Below are 17716 nucleotides of genomic sequence, written 5' to 3' on the forward strand. Positions count from 1 at the left end.
ATACAATCCTCCCCCTAAGAGTGCTGCATTTGTAATGGGCCTTTGCCACTGCCAGTGAAGCTACAGTATCAGGGCCAAGCTCCCCATCAGTCGTGCGTGAGCATTGTCTACTTAGCCAATATTGCCTGGGGCAAAATTTTAGCAAAACAGAGATGTTCTCATTGAGCTGTGGCAGTCATCTCAATATCCAAAAGCTGCAGAGATCTTAACACATCCAAGGCCATGGTGATATTAAAGGCTCTCTATTAATAACAAATTCACTAAAGCGTATTGGCCTTCAGGCAACTCTTTGGTTTGGGTGGTTATCTATTAAATTTGGTTGCCATTTTCTTGGCTAATATCAGCCAACATAAGCTTACTTACTTGACCCAGGTTTGATAGGTGATGCACAAGAAATAAATGCATCTCCCACATATATTATGGTTTTAAAAAAATGACAAATGAAAGGATTTAACATGAACATAACTTCTTTTCCTGAAGAAGATATTTTTCAATATATAATGTTTAAGATTTCCCTTTCAGTCAAAAATCTTCTGGATTTTTTTTTTTTTTTTACAGTGTCCTGTCTGGCAAGGTGGCAATAAGAATAATTGTCTTGATGCCAAAAGGAGCCCAACAGATTTTACTTTCACAAGTGTAGCGGTATGGCAATTGCCATACTGCTCCACTTGTTTCATGCATATAAATTGCTTTATTATAATTATGCAGGGAGTTTTACAGTTTATATGGACACTGCAATGTAAGTAGAGCAGAAAAACAGAAGAAGAAAAAAGAAAAAGAAAAAAAAGGACAAAAGATGAAAGAAAGAGGAGATAGAAAGGAGACAATGACAAAACATTTTCAGTCTGCTTCATCACCTGTAACGAGATGAAAAAAGAACAGCACAACCAAAAGACATGGTACGAGACATACAATAAAGCAACACCTTGAAACTATCGCTAAAGTAATATTATTAAGTCTGACACGTACTCTGTGTTACCTGAAGATATGAATGTGGGGTTTCTGTTTGGAAGTGAATCTCCAAGTACCTGAAGCCTAGCACCTGTAGTTGTTTGTGAGGGTGAACTTGTGCATGTAAAGTTTTAGCCATAGAAAAAATGCTCAATAGTGGTTGTGGAGAGCCGGAGAGGCACACCCCCCAGAGCACTGAGTCCAGCGCCCAAAGGGACCCCAAGAGCGAAGGCACCAAGGAGGGGCCAGCCCCGGAAATCAGACCCCCACCAAGGGAGGAGGAGAGACAGCCACGAAGAAGCCCCCCAGCCACCGCCATGCCGGCGCCCCGGGTAGCCTGCGGCCGGGGCCCATGCGCATCCGCCGCAAACCAACAGCGAGTGCCGCGGGACCCCCCCAAAACATCCCCCTGGCCAAAAGCGCAGCCTCACCCCACCAAGACCGATGCCAACAGCGCGCAATGCAACACACCGCGAATCAACCCAAGAGCAGAAAAGCCGCCCGGCGCAAAACCGCAAGAAGAGCAGACCACCCATTTTACACTAGCATATCAATGTACACCTGGTATGATCAGCTTTGCACATACTACTCAGTTTGCATGTGTTTCAATACATGCAGACCTTTGATAATCAAAGACCTTAATGTAATGAGGTCCACAGTTTACAGTACTAATGCTTGGCTGTCACGTTGTGTTTAGGTCTATGTAATTTCTATATCTTACGATTAACTTCGATGTGTTTACCATAAAAATCTATCACACCTATACTATAACATCACAGTCTATTATTTACATTACAACTCTGCATTTAAGAACATACTTGAAATATTCTATGTGAAAAATCATCTAATCATAGAACCATGATTCCATAAAACTAGAAAAGTACTTGGAGAGCACAGACTTCTGCCAAGCAGCAAATTTTCCACCAAATTGTGACTTACACCTTTAGTTAAAATTCACACATGATTTGGATCTGTAATGGCCGAGAAAGTAGGTCCCAGAATTCAGGCAAGACAGACAGTGGATTACTTAAAAAGCTTTTATTCAAACTATGACCGACTGCGGCTCTGCAGTGGCAGTGGCTGCAGTGGCTAGGGCATCTGAGGCAGGAACGTCTATTGGAGAGAAACACAGGTTAGTAACTGCGATAATCTGATTATGAATGCCTGAGATACTAACCTGGTTTAACAGTAAAATATTGGATTAATAGCCGATCATTTATACCGAAGAAAGGATGCAAGAAATTAGGAGAAAATTAAACAGTAATAGCATTGTTGATTGCTTTGATGAAGCCATTACAGATGATTGCAGTTAACCAAGATTTCACTCATGCTTTTTTTTCCTACATTCTAACTCATCCCTCTCTATGAGCTTTAGAAATTTAGTCATTCTAACCTATAGTTTTGTTCAGAAAAACTGCAGTGTTTATTTCCACATACACAAATGTATTGGTGTATAATATAAACAACACTTAAATATCTAGTTATTTTGAACCTCCAAACCAATATTGATTGGTATGATTAATTGTTGCTCATGCATACGGCATCAAGTTGGCAGACCTGTGGCACCTATGAACTATTAAGCCCAGGTTAATTTAGCTATACCCTAAGGACCCTTAAGGCATCTTGTTTATGCCTTAAAAAGATCTTGGTTGATGTCAACTCCCAAGCTTTAAAATTGACTAATGTCAGAGATACTGTTCAGTTACTGGTATGTTTTGAGTTGAAGTCTCCTTGAAACACAAATTTAAAAGGCATTTCCTCTTTGCCATAAGACAATATAACTTAGAGTATTTTGATTAATTTTGATGGTTTGATTAAGTAGATATAAAAGCCATGATATCCCAACACCTCCATAGCATTATAGCACCACTGTGGTTTGATTTCCATGTTTGACGTTCATCTGAGAGAATGCCTGCTTTCTACAGTCCAGCCCACTGCAACATTTCTCCTAAGTCCAATGGGTTATTTGTTAAATTGTAATCTCTACAGTCCAAAAGAGTACTGGTCATTTTGCCTAAGGCCACTCCTAGTAGCAATGGGGCTGAAGAAGGGTCTTCTTTTGAAGGCTTTTTACATATAGATTAGCTTCACAATAGCATTCTGTGATAAGTACTCACATATGTCTTTACATTGTATTCATTCCCCCTTAAACAGATCATTACATTTTTTTTATTTTTTTTTATTTTTGCTTAATAATCTTCCACATTGTTCAGATTTTGGTTTCTATTTCCGAAGTTCTTTTTAGTCTGAATAAAAAACAGCTACTTAACTAAAGACACTCCTTGTGTCTTAATTGAAGGGTCAATAATACAAAACCAGCTACATTCATGCCTTTACTATTTGACTTTCTATTACTCTTCTACTCCTAGTAGTTTATGATATGCCATAGAGGAATATAACACATATCATTGCACAATTTAGCCTGAGTTGCTACCTGCAACTCTATTTCAATTGTGAGCACACAAAAATATGCAAACTCATCCAACTGGCTCATTGTGTTATTGGCAAGTAGGATTGATTACAAATATAACCAGATATTGCACCCGAGAACTTTTCTGCTAGTGTAATTTTGCAGATGATGAAATCACAACAATACAATATAGTGAAACATATGTATTTTCAATTATTTTAATTGAAAAAAGCTGTAGTTTTAAACTTTTCTATACTTCTGGTCACTGGGTGGCCTTTTCGGTTTCTTAGTTCTTTTACTGTTCTTATTTTCTCAGTTGGATTTATGTCACTTTTCATCCATAGTTACCTGCATGATGTCAGTGACAAAGCTCAATGGACATCCAAGTGCAGCACTTGAGTAACGGGCTGGGCTATCTCCAGTTGTACTTGGTCTCACTGAAGTGTCCTGACCTAAGCCATGATGACAGCTTCTGTGTCATCTTGTGTATTCATAGGGAGAGTCTCCCAGCACCAGCATTCAGCTTGACTTTGGGGACGGCATCAAGATTACATACTCTAACCTAAGCAGGACTGACGATGGCATCAAGCACATCTACAGAATGACTGGGATTTACCGAGTGATAGCTACTGCAGAAAACAACCTGGGATCTGACAGCACAACACTTTTTTTGCACATCACTAGTACGTGGATAAGTAACATCATTACTCATTCCTTCACCAGTGCATATAGCATGAAGCCTCTTCGCTTTCCTGTAGTCACATTTTGATGCTGCCCAATTTCCTTTCACTCATACTCCTAACACTTCTATGCATATCACTGTTTGATCATGCAAAACCACACAAATTGAGTAAAATGTACAATACTTGTGAAGAATTTAATACTTGGTAATTATGTTTTGCATTAATGTGATGCATGTATGTATATATGCTGATGTATTTTTCTACTACCCAAGGTCCAGTGGATCGTGTTTATCTCTCCGCTCCTGTTGTGGCCTCCAAGGAGAAAGCAGCTAATCTGACTGCCGTAGTTTGGCCTAGCCATACAAGAACTCTGACCTTCTTTTGGTGGTTTGAAAACAGCTCCGAGGTGAGGGAGCCTCTCCTCCTACTACTACTGTTTTCAGCATTCATCTTTGTCCAGTTTACTGTCATTGTTTCTACTCTCCCACTCCTCTGCTGTCCTTGCCCCACAGTAATGATTTAAAATTGCAAACCTACAGAGCTTTCCCACGAGAAAATGTAAAATGTTGCATGTGGCTGCTTTCTCTTGGCGGATCGGGCTCAAATGGATCGTCATATTTTTTTATCCTGTTGATTATATTCGCAGAAGCAACTGCTCATTATACAGCATGTCAAGGGCTGCATATATGTAGTATTTATTCAGCATTTTCTCAAAAAATTATCTCTTTTTCTTTTGAAATTCAGCCCATTATAACTCTGGAAGGAAGCATCTCACACATGTTTCTCAGAGAAGGAAAAAACAAGGTCACAGTCCAAGTTGCTTGTGGAAGCACCGTATTGGAAGACTCAAAAGTTATAACCGTTAAAGGTGAGTAGAAAAGATAGACTTCAAAGCACTTGATTTGCAGTTACATAAATATACAATATGCTATTTGAGAGGGTGGGGTTTGGGGGTCGGGGATGTGTGCTGGCTCTCGGTCAGAGCTTTGTGTTTATCAGTGTACGCTCATCTAATGAATAAAATGTCTCGCTTTGTGAACATGAAGTCTGGAAGAGCAATTAACTTAAGGCGTATGTTTCTAAATGAAGAAAGACAAATCCGAACATCATATTAATCAAAAAATAAACTAGAAGTAACATTCATTTTCTAATACACATCTTCACTCTTTTTTTCTAGAGTTCTTCAGGTCACTGCTGTTGTCGTTTTCACCAGCTCTTGATGAGCACAATCCTGACATCCCCGAGTGGAGGGAGGACATAGGCCGTGTAGTGCGGACAGCTTTGTCACAGGTACATCAAGTCCCAATAGATCTATCCTGAAACCAACATCGGAGCCCCATAGCTTTCAGGGTCATTACTATTTTAAACCCCTGTGCAATAATAACCACACAGCTATCATGTTATATCCTCTACGATCCTTTTTTGAGATGATCTGGGATGACAGGTCACTAGTGTGAATAACTGGTGTGAATTAAAGGTGATATCAGCCATTGTTGCTATAAAGTTACACAGGATATTATAATGACTTACATGAATCTCCTTAATAGGGTTAAATCTGTCAGTCCTGTTGTCTTGTCCCCACAGGTGTCAGGGGTTCCTGAAAATCAGCTGATGGTGTCTCTGTATCCGGGACTTCCAACCACAGCTGAGCTCTTTATTCTGCCTGATGAGCAAATGTTAAGTGAGCACAAGAAAAGGAGGGACGAGGCTTTGGATACAGTAAGAGCAATGATGTGCATTTTGGTTTTACATTTGAACCTTTTTTGTTTTATAAAGTCTAACACAGCAGATCAAATATAACATGTTCCTATGAAGCCTAACTGTATATTACCCTAAATGTTGTGTTATTTATTCTGCCTTTATTGTGGGGAAATTGTTTTATATTATTCCATCCTTGCTATTTTGTGGATTTAAGGCCTTAATCTACAGATTTGAAAGAATACAGATCAAATTAGCTGCTATCCATGCAATAGAAAATAAAAGAGAAATTTAGAAAAGCTGAAATATGTTCAGCTTATCTGAGATACAACAGGTCTAGAAATCTAAATAAGCCTTTTCCCTGCAAAAGTAAAAAAATATTTTTAATCAAAGAAAATTACTCAGCAAAATCTTTCAATGTTTGTAATAGAAACATGGCTAGATGAAAAAAATAAAAATAACCACACCTCCCATATACAATTTCCTCCATCAGAACAGACTAGGGGAAGACCTTTTACTCTGTTTAATGATTCATTACTGTATAGAAAAGTCATCCTAGGTGACTGAATGTCTTGACTATCCAGCTATCCAACTACAGTACAGTACCCCGTTCAAGCCTTGTTTCAGAATGTTTATAGGCCTCCAAAGTCCAAAATAGATTTTTTTTTATGATTTCAATATACTTTTATCTGTGATATGTATTGGGCATGACTACTTTTTTTGTACATGTTGACAACCCTGAAGACAAAGTTGCCAAAGCATTGTGTGATATGCTTAAAAGTTTTGGTTTAAAGCAAAATACTGTATTAAACTCAACTTGCCAACTTTGGACTTGATCATCAGTAAAGGTCTAAATGTTTCTAATGTTTCTGTAACTGATGTTGCCCTATCAGACCCTTTTACTGGTTACTTTGAAACTATTTTAATTTCCAACTGTTCTAATTACCAAAAGACATGTTAGAAGAAAGCTTGTTATCATGGACATTACATTTCACACCTTTACCCAGGCTTATTCTTATTCCACTTTACCCTGTAGCTCATTAGATTAGCTGGTTTTTATTCTTAAATTGCAGACATCTTTGATTCCATTGCTCCAGTTAAGGCCTGAACACACCAGTTGTGTACAATTTTTTAATCTCCAATCCAATTTTTTTAAGTCACAATGGCTGTCTATAGAGGCTCTGACTGTGCAGGGTGGCCAGATCAGTGCAGATTTATTTTTTTTATTTTTTTCACTTCTGTCTCTGTGCAACACAAAACAATTTCCCACATTTGACTTGGACAGATTATGAAAAGGTATTAAAATGAATAACAAACAAACAAAAAAAAACACCTGCACAGCTATAAAGCAAAGCTTCACTTAATGAGTCTGTGCAGCATCTCAAACCAGAACAGATAGAGAATTTTTATAGGCCTATATTAAAAACATAATGGGAACTATGTTTAAAGAAAAGTAAAATGCAGCAATAAACGCTGTGGGATGTTTCATATGCTTGCTGAGGCATTGAGCTCAGAGAGAAATCTGGGAAGTTTGAGTTTTTCCTTCACTTCTTATCATAAAAAGTGGTGTGTATATATATATATAAAGTAAGATCATTAAAGCTTTTAAGAGTGAGTAACTATTGTGTAAAAAAGTAGGAATGCATTGTAAAATTAACAAAATATCATTAGCTCTAATCACTTTTTAATATTTGTTTTTTTTTGTTACAGTTTTTGTTTATATTTCTTTAGTTTAAATATAGATAGCTGGTTTGAAAACATTTATATCTTTGATTTAAGGTATGTTTACAGAGGGAAAATCTGCGCTTCTTCTGACGTCTATTTTTCTGTATAAATATCTATTAGTTTCTGTGTAAATGGCCCGGTAATTCTAAAGAGAGTTCATAGGTCCAGAAAGAGCATTGCCTTTGTAATTTTTTTTAAACTGAAGCTTTGTCAAGATGAAAGAACTTACCTCAGACTTTATTATTCTTAGCAATTTCCCTTTTTATCATTTTATTTTATTTTTATGAGCAAATTTAAAAAGAAACTCCTCCCCGGCCATCTCTGGTACTGTTCCTGCAAGTCAAAACAAGAATACCCTTAAGTATGTTCCGTTTTTATGCTAAGCCAGACCCATTGAGCCACTTAGCTGAGAGGTTTTCTAGGCACTCATGGGCTGCAAGTGTTTTTGGGCTTCTTAATTTAGTCATATTTCTTGGTATGGAAAGGTCTGTATATCTATTCTTCACTGTTAATATAGTCTCTGATTTAATACATTAGATCACTTTTTTCCTGAGTTATATATTTTTTTCTTATTATGATACATTATTCTAAAATAAAAAGATGCAAATATAAGACTGTATTGTGTCTAACAAAACTTCTGTGCTATCCTTTTAAAACAGGTATCAGATATTTTTGTCACTGCCCTAAACCAAGGCCTGATCCAGTTCGAACTAAAGGCAAATATCCGCATTATTGTGTACATGACTCAGCAAACATTGGGTAAGTCTTTCTGGAACATAAGCTAATCTAATAATTTCTACAACTCTGCAGCTATTGTTTTTTTTTTAGCAGGTGGATAAAAAAAATACTAGGTTGTGTCTATAGTTTTATAGTTTCACAAGTTTATCCACTTTCTATGAACTATTTGACCCCAGATTTTATCTTGAGTACAACAACTTTAAGTACAGTAACATTATTTTGTTTCAGATTCTCTTTTTTTTTTTTTTTACCTGAAGCTGCGTTACAGTAGCTCTGTTTGAAACCGGTCAATCGATTAGGTGACTGACGAGGAGGGCATTTGGTATGCACTGAGGAAATCTGCAGGGTCACCAGGTCATTAGCATATTGCACAAATGTGTCGATCAGCTCTGCGTGGCTTTACCCTTTTCATCCACCGATGGATCTGTCTTCATTTGTGTCTGCATACAAAGGTCTGGGTTGCCTTTAAAATGATCCTGAAAGGTCAAACACTTCATAGTCTTCTCTCAGAGGGAGAGAAAGATGGGTGGTGAGGAGTAATGCTTTGAATATTGCATCTCAGAATGCATAGGCTGCTATGTCATGAAAAACCTCTGGGACTGCCTGTGGACACCCAAAGGTTTCTTTTACACTTTAAGGGAATAACACCCACAGTCCATTTTTTTTAAACGGACTATGTGTGTCAGGTTCAATTAGGTTATTTTTCTGGAAGACAATCTAATGGAAAATTTAAAATCTTATGAAGCAATAAGTGGTTTATTTTGTTAATCTCCTTTTTTTATCTATCAGGCTTGTGGACAACAATAGCGTGATTTATTTATATAGCTAAAATGGAAAAATATTTTAGGTTAAGACAAAATGTCTGAATGCAGTGACCTGGAAACAATGCAAACCAGCACATCATGGGAGATTTTTAAAAAGTGTTGTTTCATGTCAACTCCGCCTGTTTTTAGCCATTATAGTAAATGATCACTTAGGACAAAAATTGTGATAAAACACAAAATACGGGTGACATTCAGAAAGACGACGTTTTCAGCATTGTTTAACAGATGTTTTGTATTTTCTAAGACCACATACAACAAATATTTCACTCTGCAAACAAAAAAAAAAGTATTTAAAACATTTTTAACAGCTATCATTCTCACAAACAACCCCTTGGATCACCTCGAGTGTCGGCTTGTTCACTTTTTGTCATATGTTTATTGCACCCTTCTGAAACATATGCCACCTTGAAATCCAATATGCTACTTATTTCTTGTGTTTTGGAAAGATTTTTTTTTTTTTTGCCAAACAGTTACTTTAACATTATGATATGCAGTAAAAATGCAAAGGACAATAGTGAGCTACTGTATGTTTGTTACATTTTAAGCTTTCAGTATTTACAAGTTTAATGATTATTGACTGAATATATCTGCAATCTAATATAAATATCTGATTCTCAATGTTCTTCTTCTTTCAGCACCACTAGTTGATTCAAACTCAATTCATAGTGGGTCTGCAATGCTTATGCTCATCAGCGTGGTCTTTGTTGGTATAGCTGCATTTTTTATCTACAAATTCAAAAGGTTTGTGCAACTACAAACAAAACTATGCTGACTTTAATTGCATTTTCAATAAAAAGCCCATAAACAGCTTTGCTGGTATGTTGTCTCTTTCAGGAAAATCCCTTGGATCCATGTGGAGACTGAGGACCGCCATGAGAAGGATCCAGAGGTGATAAGCACAGTAGGTCAAAACGATGCCATGTCCAAGGTCAAGCTAAGCGAATTTCCGTCTCAGAAAGAACTCATGGAAAAAGAGCTGGAAGGCAGAAGCAGAGGTAATCACTTTTAAAACACCATTATTTGCTGTTTCTTGCAGCAGCCTGTATTTAGACAGAGGAAACAGTATGAGATTTGCTTTGCCTTACATTAAGTTTCTTTCTGTGGTAATATATCTTTATATATAAAATATATATTTTTTAAGGGGATGTATTGCTTTTAAATTTTACCCAAAAAAGCAATACTCTAAAAAGGTATATCACATATTAAGTAATAAAAGCTCATTTCCACATATCCTAAACACGTTTTATAGCTATATTGTAGGATCTGGGGTGTAAAGACTGTTATTTAGTTGCTGTCTTTTTTGACAAATTAAATACAGACTAATAATATCTGCAAAGTACTGTGAACCATTAATCCATTAAAACAGGATTTAAAGGATGACTGTCACTGTAAGAGACTGATAGTGATTAGCATTTTATTGCCCCAAAAATACACTGCTTAGCATTTGAATGCATTTTAACAGCATTTGGTGAAGCCTGAAGCAGCTCTATTGTATCAGTCTTACTTTAATGGCTCCTCTTTGAGTGATTCCAGCTTGTGCTGCATTGAAGTGCAGCACACGTCCGAGGAGCTGGAACATCTTTATCATTGTAGTATGTCATATTTTTGCAAATTGCCCCCATAGAGCACAACCACAGCATCTGCACAGGACCCAGATATCACTGTGACAAGTTCACTTTTTGATTGGTTTGTGTGACATCTTCTGTAAAGCCTTTAAGTTGGCAACCACTCAGCCCCGGCACACAGTGTGGACCGTTTGACAAAAGTAGCACTGCAGTGCTTCTGACACGGACATGGGGGCTGCAGGCCTTTTTTTTTTGACCACTCAGCACTTTGCTGTTCTTCATTTCTCAGCTGTTTCTACCTTTTCTAGTCTTTGCTGATCTGAGACAAATTAGCTCATTTTAGGGTCACTAACAAATGTGTTTATTTGCCAAAGAGCAGTAGAGCATTGAACCTCTTGGTCTTAGAAATGGCGGATCAAATCAAAAGCACACTTTAGTTTATTTATAATCTTTAATTATTTTTTATCAACTTGGTGCCAGTTTCTTTTTTACCTGGTCTTGGATAAAATACAAATGTCCGTACAAGTCATACCAAACTAATATTATATATCTTTATAAAGTAGTTGATTTATACATTTTGTATTTTTGAAAGTGATGATATTTTGGACTATTTTAATTTCTGAGATCCCCTAGCCCCTTAGGCTGGTTAAAACCTAGTATTAACATGCATCCTACCTTATTCTGATCAAATTAGATCTTACCAAGCCTCTGAATTCACACATGGCATTTAAATCTCTCTGAATATATCAGATCCTCATTTTAAATGTAAATATTTTGATGTTTATGTCACAGAAAACACTTTCAGTAATGCAACTATACAGAAACTCAACACTCTGTTGATGTTTTTCTGATGTCAACAATAATTTCATCCACATCATTGGTCTAAGTAATACTGTGAATAACTCAGTTCAGTTTGACCAAAATCAGATTTTTGTGATTTTCTTGGATGCAAAACCCTTGATAAGCTTAAATATTCAGATTAAATGTCACACTAAAAATGAATAAAAATAATAAAGCCAAAAAAGAATAAATAGATTGAAACAATAAATGCAATACCTTACTTGAGAGAATTCAGTGTCAGCACACAGATACTAAAGATTTGACCAGTAAAAACTCCACCAAATTAAAACTGCTTTGTGGCTCTTTAGCAACATTACACATCTGTCTTTCTTGCAGACATGCAGTAATTAACTAGGTAAATAAGCTAACACAACAAATAGAGTTAAATCACCTTTAAATTGGAATTAGTGCTGGGTATCGATTTGAAAATCAAGAATCAATTTAATTACCATTCTCAACATTTAGAAACTCTTCCCATTTGTTTTGTTTCAGTTTGATCTCAAATTGGACTGGCAGCATTAAAACCATTTTTTTAGCTGTTCCCTGAATTTAAGCTTAAGCGAAAATTCAAGCTGGAAGACCCTTATCAGCTTAACCTGCAATGTCCCTTATTCAGCTCCAGCCAATCAACTTGGGGGCCTCACCTTCTCTGAAGCCACTCATCTTTCAAAATCCCCTTCATTTAGCTCATGGTCTAGCTTCTCTCTCCCTCACGCAAGCAAACTTCACCCATCTCTAACCCATATCCTCCCTTATTTTTAGGTCCTACTCATTTTTGGTACTGTATATCAACTTATCTTTTGGAATTATTAATATTTGCTCCAGAATTGGAAAATCACTTCTTTTAACACAGCTCTAGTTCAAACAATGCCTCAGATACCTGTTTAAACATTTAAATCTTCTTAAAAAAAAAAAAAAAAGATTTTATATTCTATATGTCTTGGGGGAGAGATATTCATGTAATAATAACTCATGCTTGAGGAGAGCCATGTCACATTAGAGTATGGTTCTTTGTTGTTGTTCAGGAATGATTGCTTTCAGACTGCTAAACTAATTCAGATTAAATAGTCCCACTATTGCTATTGGTGGTCTGAAGGTAGGGTGACCATTTCTACAGCACCAAAAAGTTGAATATTATGCAGCATATCAATAAATTACTAAAGTGTACATAAGAATCTGGATACCCTCATTTACAGTACAATTTTTGAGGGTGCTTAATGAGAATGCCAAAAGTATTGGTTAATATTTGTATTTATTCAATAAATTGTGCTGTTCAAAATGGAGTGTGTATGACGTCATCCACACGCACCGGCTACCAGTCATTCATCCTGTCCACTGGACTGCTGCTAGTTTTACTCACATGCCTGGAATATGTCTAGTGCTACTACCACAGATGATCTCACTCCCGAAATGGAATTGAACGATTCAGATTAGCTAGCCGAATGAATAGAAGGGGTAGAGTGTATCCGCCTGTGGCCCGAGCTCCCTGTCACAACTCCAGTCTGGTGCGCGGATGACGTCATACACACCGCTTTGTTTAAAAAATATATAAATATCAAAATATAACCACGGATGTCTAAGGGGACAGTAATTCACCTGCATGTTATGAATGCTGGCGTACATTATGAACAGTTTAGTTTGTGCCTTCAACTGCCCATAGGAAGACGTTACTTTGATTACAAAACCAAATATCTTCGGAACAGCTCCAAATGACACAAAACTAATATGGGTGAGTAGAACATGATGTAATAACGTAAAATCAAGGGGCCAATGTAAAAAAAACGATGTTCCTCTTTAAGCAAATAATTATGTGGCTCGGCACAACTCTTAGCTAATCACCAGTTAGACAAGATTATCAATCCATTTTTTTTTCATTCTGATTGGATATTGTGCTACAGCCAAACAAAAATGGGGGAAAAAAATTGCTTTGCAAGCCCCGTGCCTCATAAAGGAGGACAAATAGACGTCTGGCTGGATGCTGCTGCAGACGCTGGACAGTGCAATGAAAATCCGGACTATCTGGCCTAAAGCCGGACATCTGGTCACCCTAGCTGAAGGAATATTTTTAAAGCAATTTTCATGTGCTCAGAATTGTATTCAATTTCTCTCTGGACAGGATCAGATTACCCATGGCCAAAATATGTGCCCATGTGTTTCCTCATTTCACTCCAAATGACTTTACAAGCTACAGCTGTGAGCTCTTGATAGCTGTCACAGTGAAGTTTGGAGAAATATTGGCTTTATTGTATTAAGTTGTAATGAAATTAGAGTAAAACTTATGATTTATATTATGTTGATGCAAAATGTCCAAAATCACAGCTCAGGAGGAATATTAGTATAACATTATTTTCAAATAAAAAGTCAAAAAGCCTAAGACTTTTTCATTATCCTGTGGCTCTTTATTTGAGGGAAATCCTTTTCTGCTAAAGGTGACATGTCCTGCTGTTGGGTACCAAAGGGAAAATAAAGCAAAAGAGGAAAAGTTATCTGTCAGGTGTACCAAAAAGTCTTGCTTATTTGCATAAGAGAACAATACTGTACATCAAAGCTGCCAGATGCCGAAGCTGGTGTTTCATTTGGTGCTTGTGATTTGGCATTCCTTTGAAGGGATACTTCTGTGTTTCACTGAATCTGCATTATAGTGATAATCTGCTGTGTTAAAATCTGGATATTAGAGTAATACTTGGACAAGTCAGATTGCAACTGGATTAATCTACAATCATGGCCAAAAGTTTTGAGAATAATTCAAATGTTAATATATAAAGTCTTCTGCTTTTATTTTTTTATAAATGCAATTTGCATATACTCCAGAATGTTATAAAGAGTGATCAGTGTAACAACTATTAATTGCAAAGTCAATATTTGCCTAGAAAATGAACCCAAAACACATTTCAACGTCATTGCAGCCCTGCCCTAAAAGGACCCGCTAACGTTGTTTCAGTGATTGCTCCATTAACACAGGTGTGGCTGGTGATGAGGACAGGGCTGGAGATCAATCTGTCACGATTAAGTAAGAATGACACCACTGGACACTTTAAAAAGAGGCTGGTGCTTGGCATCATTGTTTCTCTTCTGTAAACCATGGTTATCTCTAAAGAATCGCATGCAGTCATCATTGCACTGCACAAAAATGGCCTAACAAGAAAGAGAATCGCAGCTAGAAAGATTGCACCTCAGTCAACAATCTTTCGTATCATCAAGAACTTCAAGGAGAGAGGTTCCATTGTTGCCAAAAAGGCTCAGGGGCGCCCAAGAAAGACCAGCAAGTGCCAGGACCGTCTCTTAAAAGTGTTTCAGCTGCAGGATCGGGCTACCAGCAGTGCAGAGTCTGCTCAGGAATGGAAGCAGGCAGGTGTGAGTGCATCTGCACGCACTGTGAGGCGGAGACTCTTGGAGCAAGGCCTGGTCTCAAGGAGGGCAGCAAAGAAGCCACTTCTCTCCAGGAAAAACATCAGGGACAGACTGATATTCTGCAAAAGGTACAGGGAGTGGACTGCTAAGGACTGGGGTAAATTCATTTTCTCTGATGAATCCCCTTTCCAATTGTTTGGGACATCTGGAAAACAGCTTGTTCGGAGAAGACGAGGTGAGCGCTACCACCATTCTTGTTTCATGCCAACTGTAAAGCATCCTGAAACCATTCATGTGTGGGGTTGCTTCTCAGCCAAGGGAGTCGGCTTTCTCACAGTCTTACCTAAAAACACAGCCATGAAAAAAGAATGGTACCAGAATGTCCTCCGAGAGCAACTTCTCCCAACCGTCCAAGAGCAGTTTGGTGATGAACAATGCCTTTTCCAGCATGATGGAGCACCTTGCCATAAAGCAAAGGTGATATCTAACTGGCTCAGGGAACATAACATAGAGATTTTGGGTCCATGGCCTGGAAACTCCCCTGATCTTAATCCCATTGAAAACTTGTGGTCAATCATCAAGCGACGGGTGGACAAACGAAAACCTAGGAATTCTGACAAAATGCAAGCATTGATTATGCAAGAATGGACTGCTATCAGCACTCATTCAACTGGCATTAAAAGCTTTTGTTACTCATAATATGATTGCAATTGCATTTCTGTACTGTATGTGATGACATCTGTCATACACACATGAAAACCAGAAGGCAGCAGATCATGTGAAAATGTAATATTTTTGTCATTCTCAATGCTTTTGGCCATGACTGTACACTGATTTCGAAGGCTTTAAAACTGTGTTTCTGCAAGGCAAGAATTGTATAAATCATTTTCTTTTTGTGTAAAATCTTAACTAGTCAGACCTAAATTGAATTATTATACAGTGATTATAAATGCTTCAAAACAAGTTTATTACAATTTTTAAACCTGTGCTCTGTAGTATACCCCATTTACACTTTTAAAACCATGCCAAGAACGGTCCTAGCACAGTAACCGAGAAAATGTTGAGTGAAATGGAACACAACTGAACTGGACCATGCAAGACACAAGCAAACCGCGCTAAATCTGGTACTAGTTCAACCACAGGGCTTGGCACGTATCAGTTGTGGTTTTGATCTTTGATAACAAACAGTGCATGAGCAGACTGCATGATGTCCTATATACAGTCAGCTTTACAATTTACAGGTCTCCTCACCTGTTCACAACACAAACTTCTTCGCAGCTTATTAACAATAAATGGCATAAAAAGAGCGTGGTGCAACCTGGGATGATGCAGAGAGCAACTAATATAAACAAACACAAATTTCTGAATGTTATGGTTGCCGACATTTTTGCATGTGTAACTCCCGCCTTGAAAGCTGTAGTATCATCGGCCGCCTATAGGAGGTGAGGAACAGTGCTAGCATGATGTGTAAATGGTTGTAAGAACCAATCTGGTTCATGGTTATCTGATCCAAGCTCAGCAAAGATTGGTTACAAAAGGCTAGTGTAATTACTGGAAATAGAGGGTGACACAGGGGTGGATTTTCACTCCTGTCTCATCCATTCCAACAGAAAATAGATTGTGCCCTGTTAATGGTTGCAAATAAATGGGTCTGACTATTTCTGGTTGTTTGAATAATATCACTTGATCAAGACTTATGTAACATTTCACACTACAAAAAAGTAACAAGAGAACCTACGGTTTGTATCTGTATCAGTTAACCCTCCAATATAAAATATCAGTAGGAATAAAAAAGATTGTATCAGTACACCCCTATTTAGTAGGCCAGCTTGAGCAGCCTTTTTACAATAATATTTTTTGTCCTTAAGTATTTTCTTGAATGACTACTTCTAATTTTACTGCACTTGATTGAAACTTGAAGTAGTGCTACTCTTACATTTTCTTATATTTTTGGCTACTCTACTCACCTCTGGTCATAGCTGAATAGAAAAAAGGCAAACCCCCCTCCACCCACCCTACATAAAGTATATCTCTGTTAAATCACATTAAACATAATGCTGACACATGTTCTCTTCTTACAGCAGGAAGCTTTTTAAGCAAATATATTCTTAATGACTGTATGCCAGCACTTAATCTATATCCCTTACCAATGCTGCTTAAAGGTGAAGATTTTCCATGTGAGACTAATAACGGTATTCTTCATTTTTAATTAAATCTGATATTTCTACAATCTTTTGCTACTTCTTACAAAACTATTAGGAGCTTTTTTGATATTCTAATTCTGTCCTTGCTGTGTCAAATCTCTCTCCTCCTTCTCCTTCCCTACTGTTGTTCATGACCAACAGCCCTGTTTAAAACATATCCATTATCTTGGCACATTTTGTTGCTTCTGCTTGGAGACTCTCAGCTACTCTCGCCCCTACATGGCTTCTGTCATTTATCATTCATTTCCAGAGATGGAGATGATGTGACATGAACTCCACTGAATTCCAGCAAAAGTTTGCTAACCTAGGTCAACATTTAGGGCAAGGGTGAAGAGCGCCAAGCCAAGGGCGAAAGGAGATTTCAAGAAAATAAACCAATAGTCTAAGTTTAGGGCCTCAGTAACTCTGTTTGAAAAAATCTACTGATAAATACTTGTATTTGTACATGAATTAAATTAATCAATATTTTTCCCACTCATGAATGTTCCCTGTGTAACATCAAGCCATGTGTCCACTTCCAATACGGTGTCCTCTTCATGTCCAATCCACTAAGGTGCCAAAACACGTGTGTGCTTGTTGCGCAGAACCTCTGTGGTGTTAACCTGAAATCTCAAGCATCTTGTTTTGCTGTAAATCTTCATGTATCGAACTGGCGCACTTTTGTTAGTAGAGATACACTGATTAGGATTTTGCTTAGCCGATCTCTGATTACCAATCATCAAAATCA

At 37.5% G+C, this 17716-nt stretch overlaps 1 protein-coding gene across 1 annotated transcript in view; it reads left to right on the forward strand.

Moving 5' to 3' along the window:
- The window catches only part of LOC107095623 (VPS10 domain-containing receptor SorCS3-like), an 88042-nt gene that overhangs the window by 59624 nt on the left and 10702 nt on the right, over window positions 1-17716 (forward strand). The window contains exons 19-26 of the mRNA XM_015391789.1: window positions 3858-4044; window positions 4317-4450; window positions 4789-4912; window positions 5222-5334; window positions 5629-5763; window positions 8127-8226; window positions 9665-9770; window positions 9864-10024. Of these exons, the coding sequence (XP_015247275.1) occupies window positions 3858-4044; window positions 4317-4450; window positions 4789-4912; window positions 5222-5334; window positions 5629-5763; window positions 8127-8226; window positions 9665-9770; window positions 9864-10024 (1060 nt within the window). The remainder of the gene's footprint in view (window positions 1-3857; window positions 4045-4316; window positions 4451-4788; window positions 4913-5221; window positions 5335-5628; window positions 5764-8126; window positions 8227-9664; window positions 9771-9863; window positions 10025-17716) is intronic.

The sequence above is a fragment of the Cyprinodon variegatus genome, unplaced genomic scaffold (genome assembly GCF_000732505.1).
Source record: "Cyprinodon variegatus isolate N-32 unplaced genomic scaffold, C_variegatus-1.0 Scaffold560, whole genome shotgun sequence".
NCBI classification, from domain to species: Eukaryota; Metazoa; Chordata; class Actinopteri; order Cyprinodontiformes; family Cyprinodontidae; genus Cyprinodon; species Cyprinodon variegatus.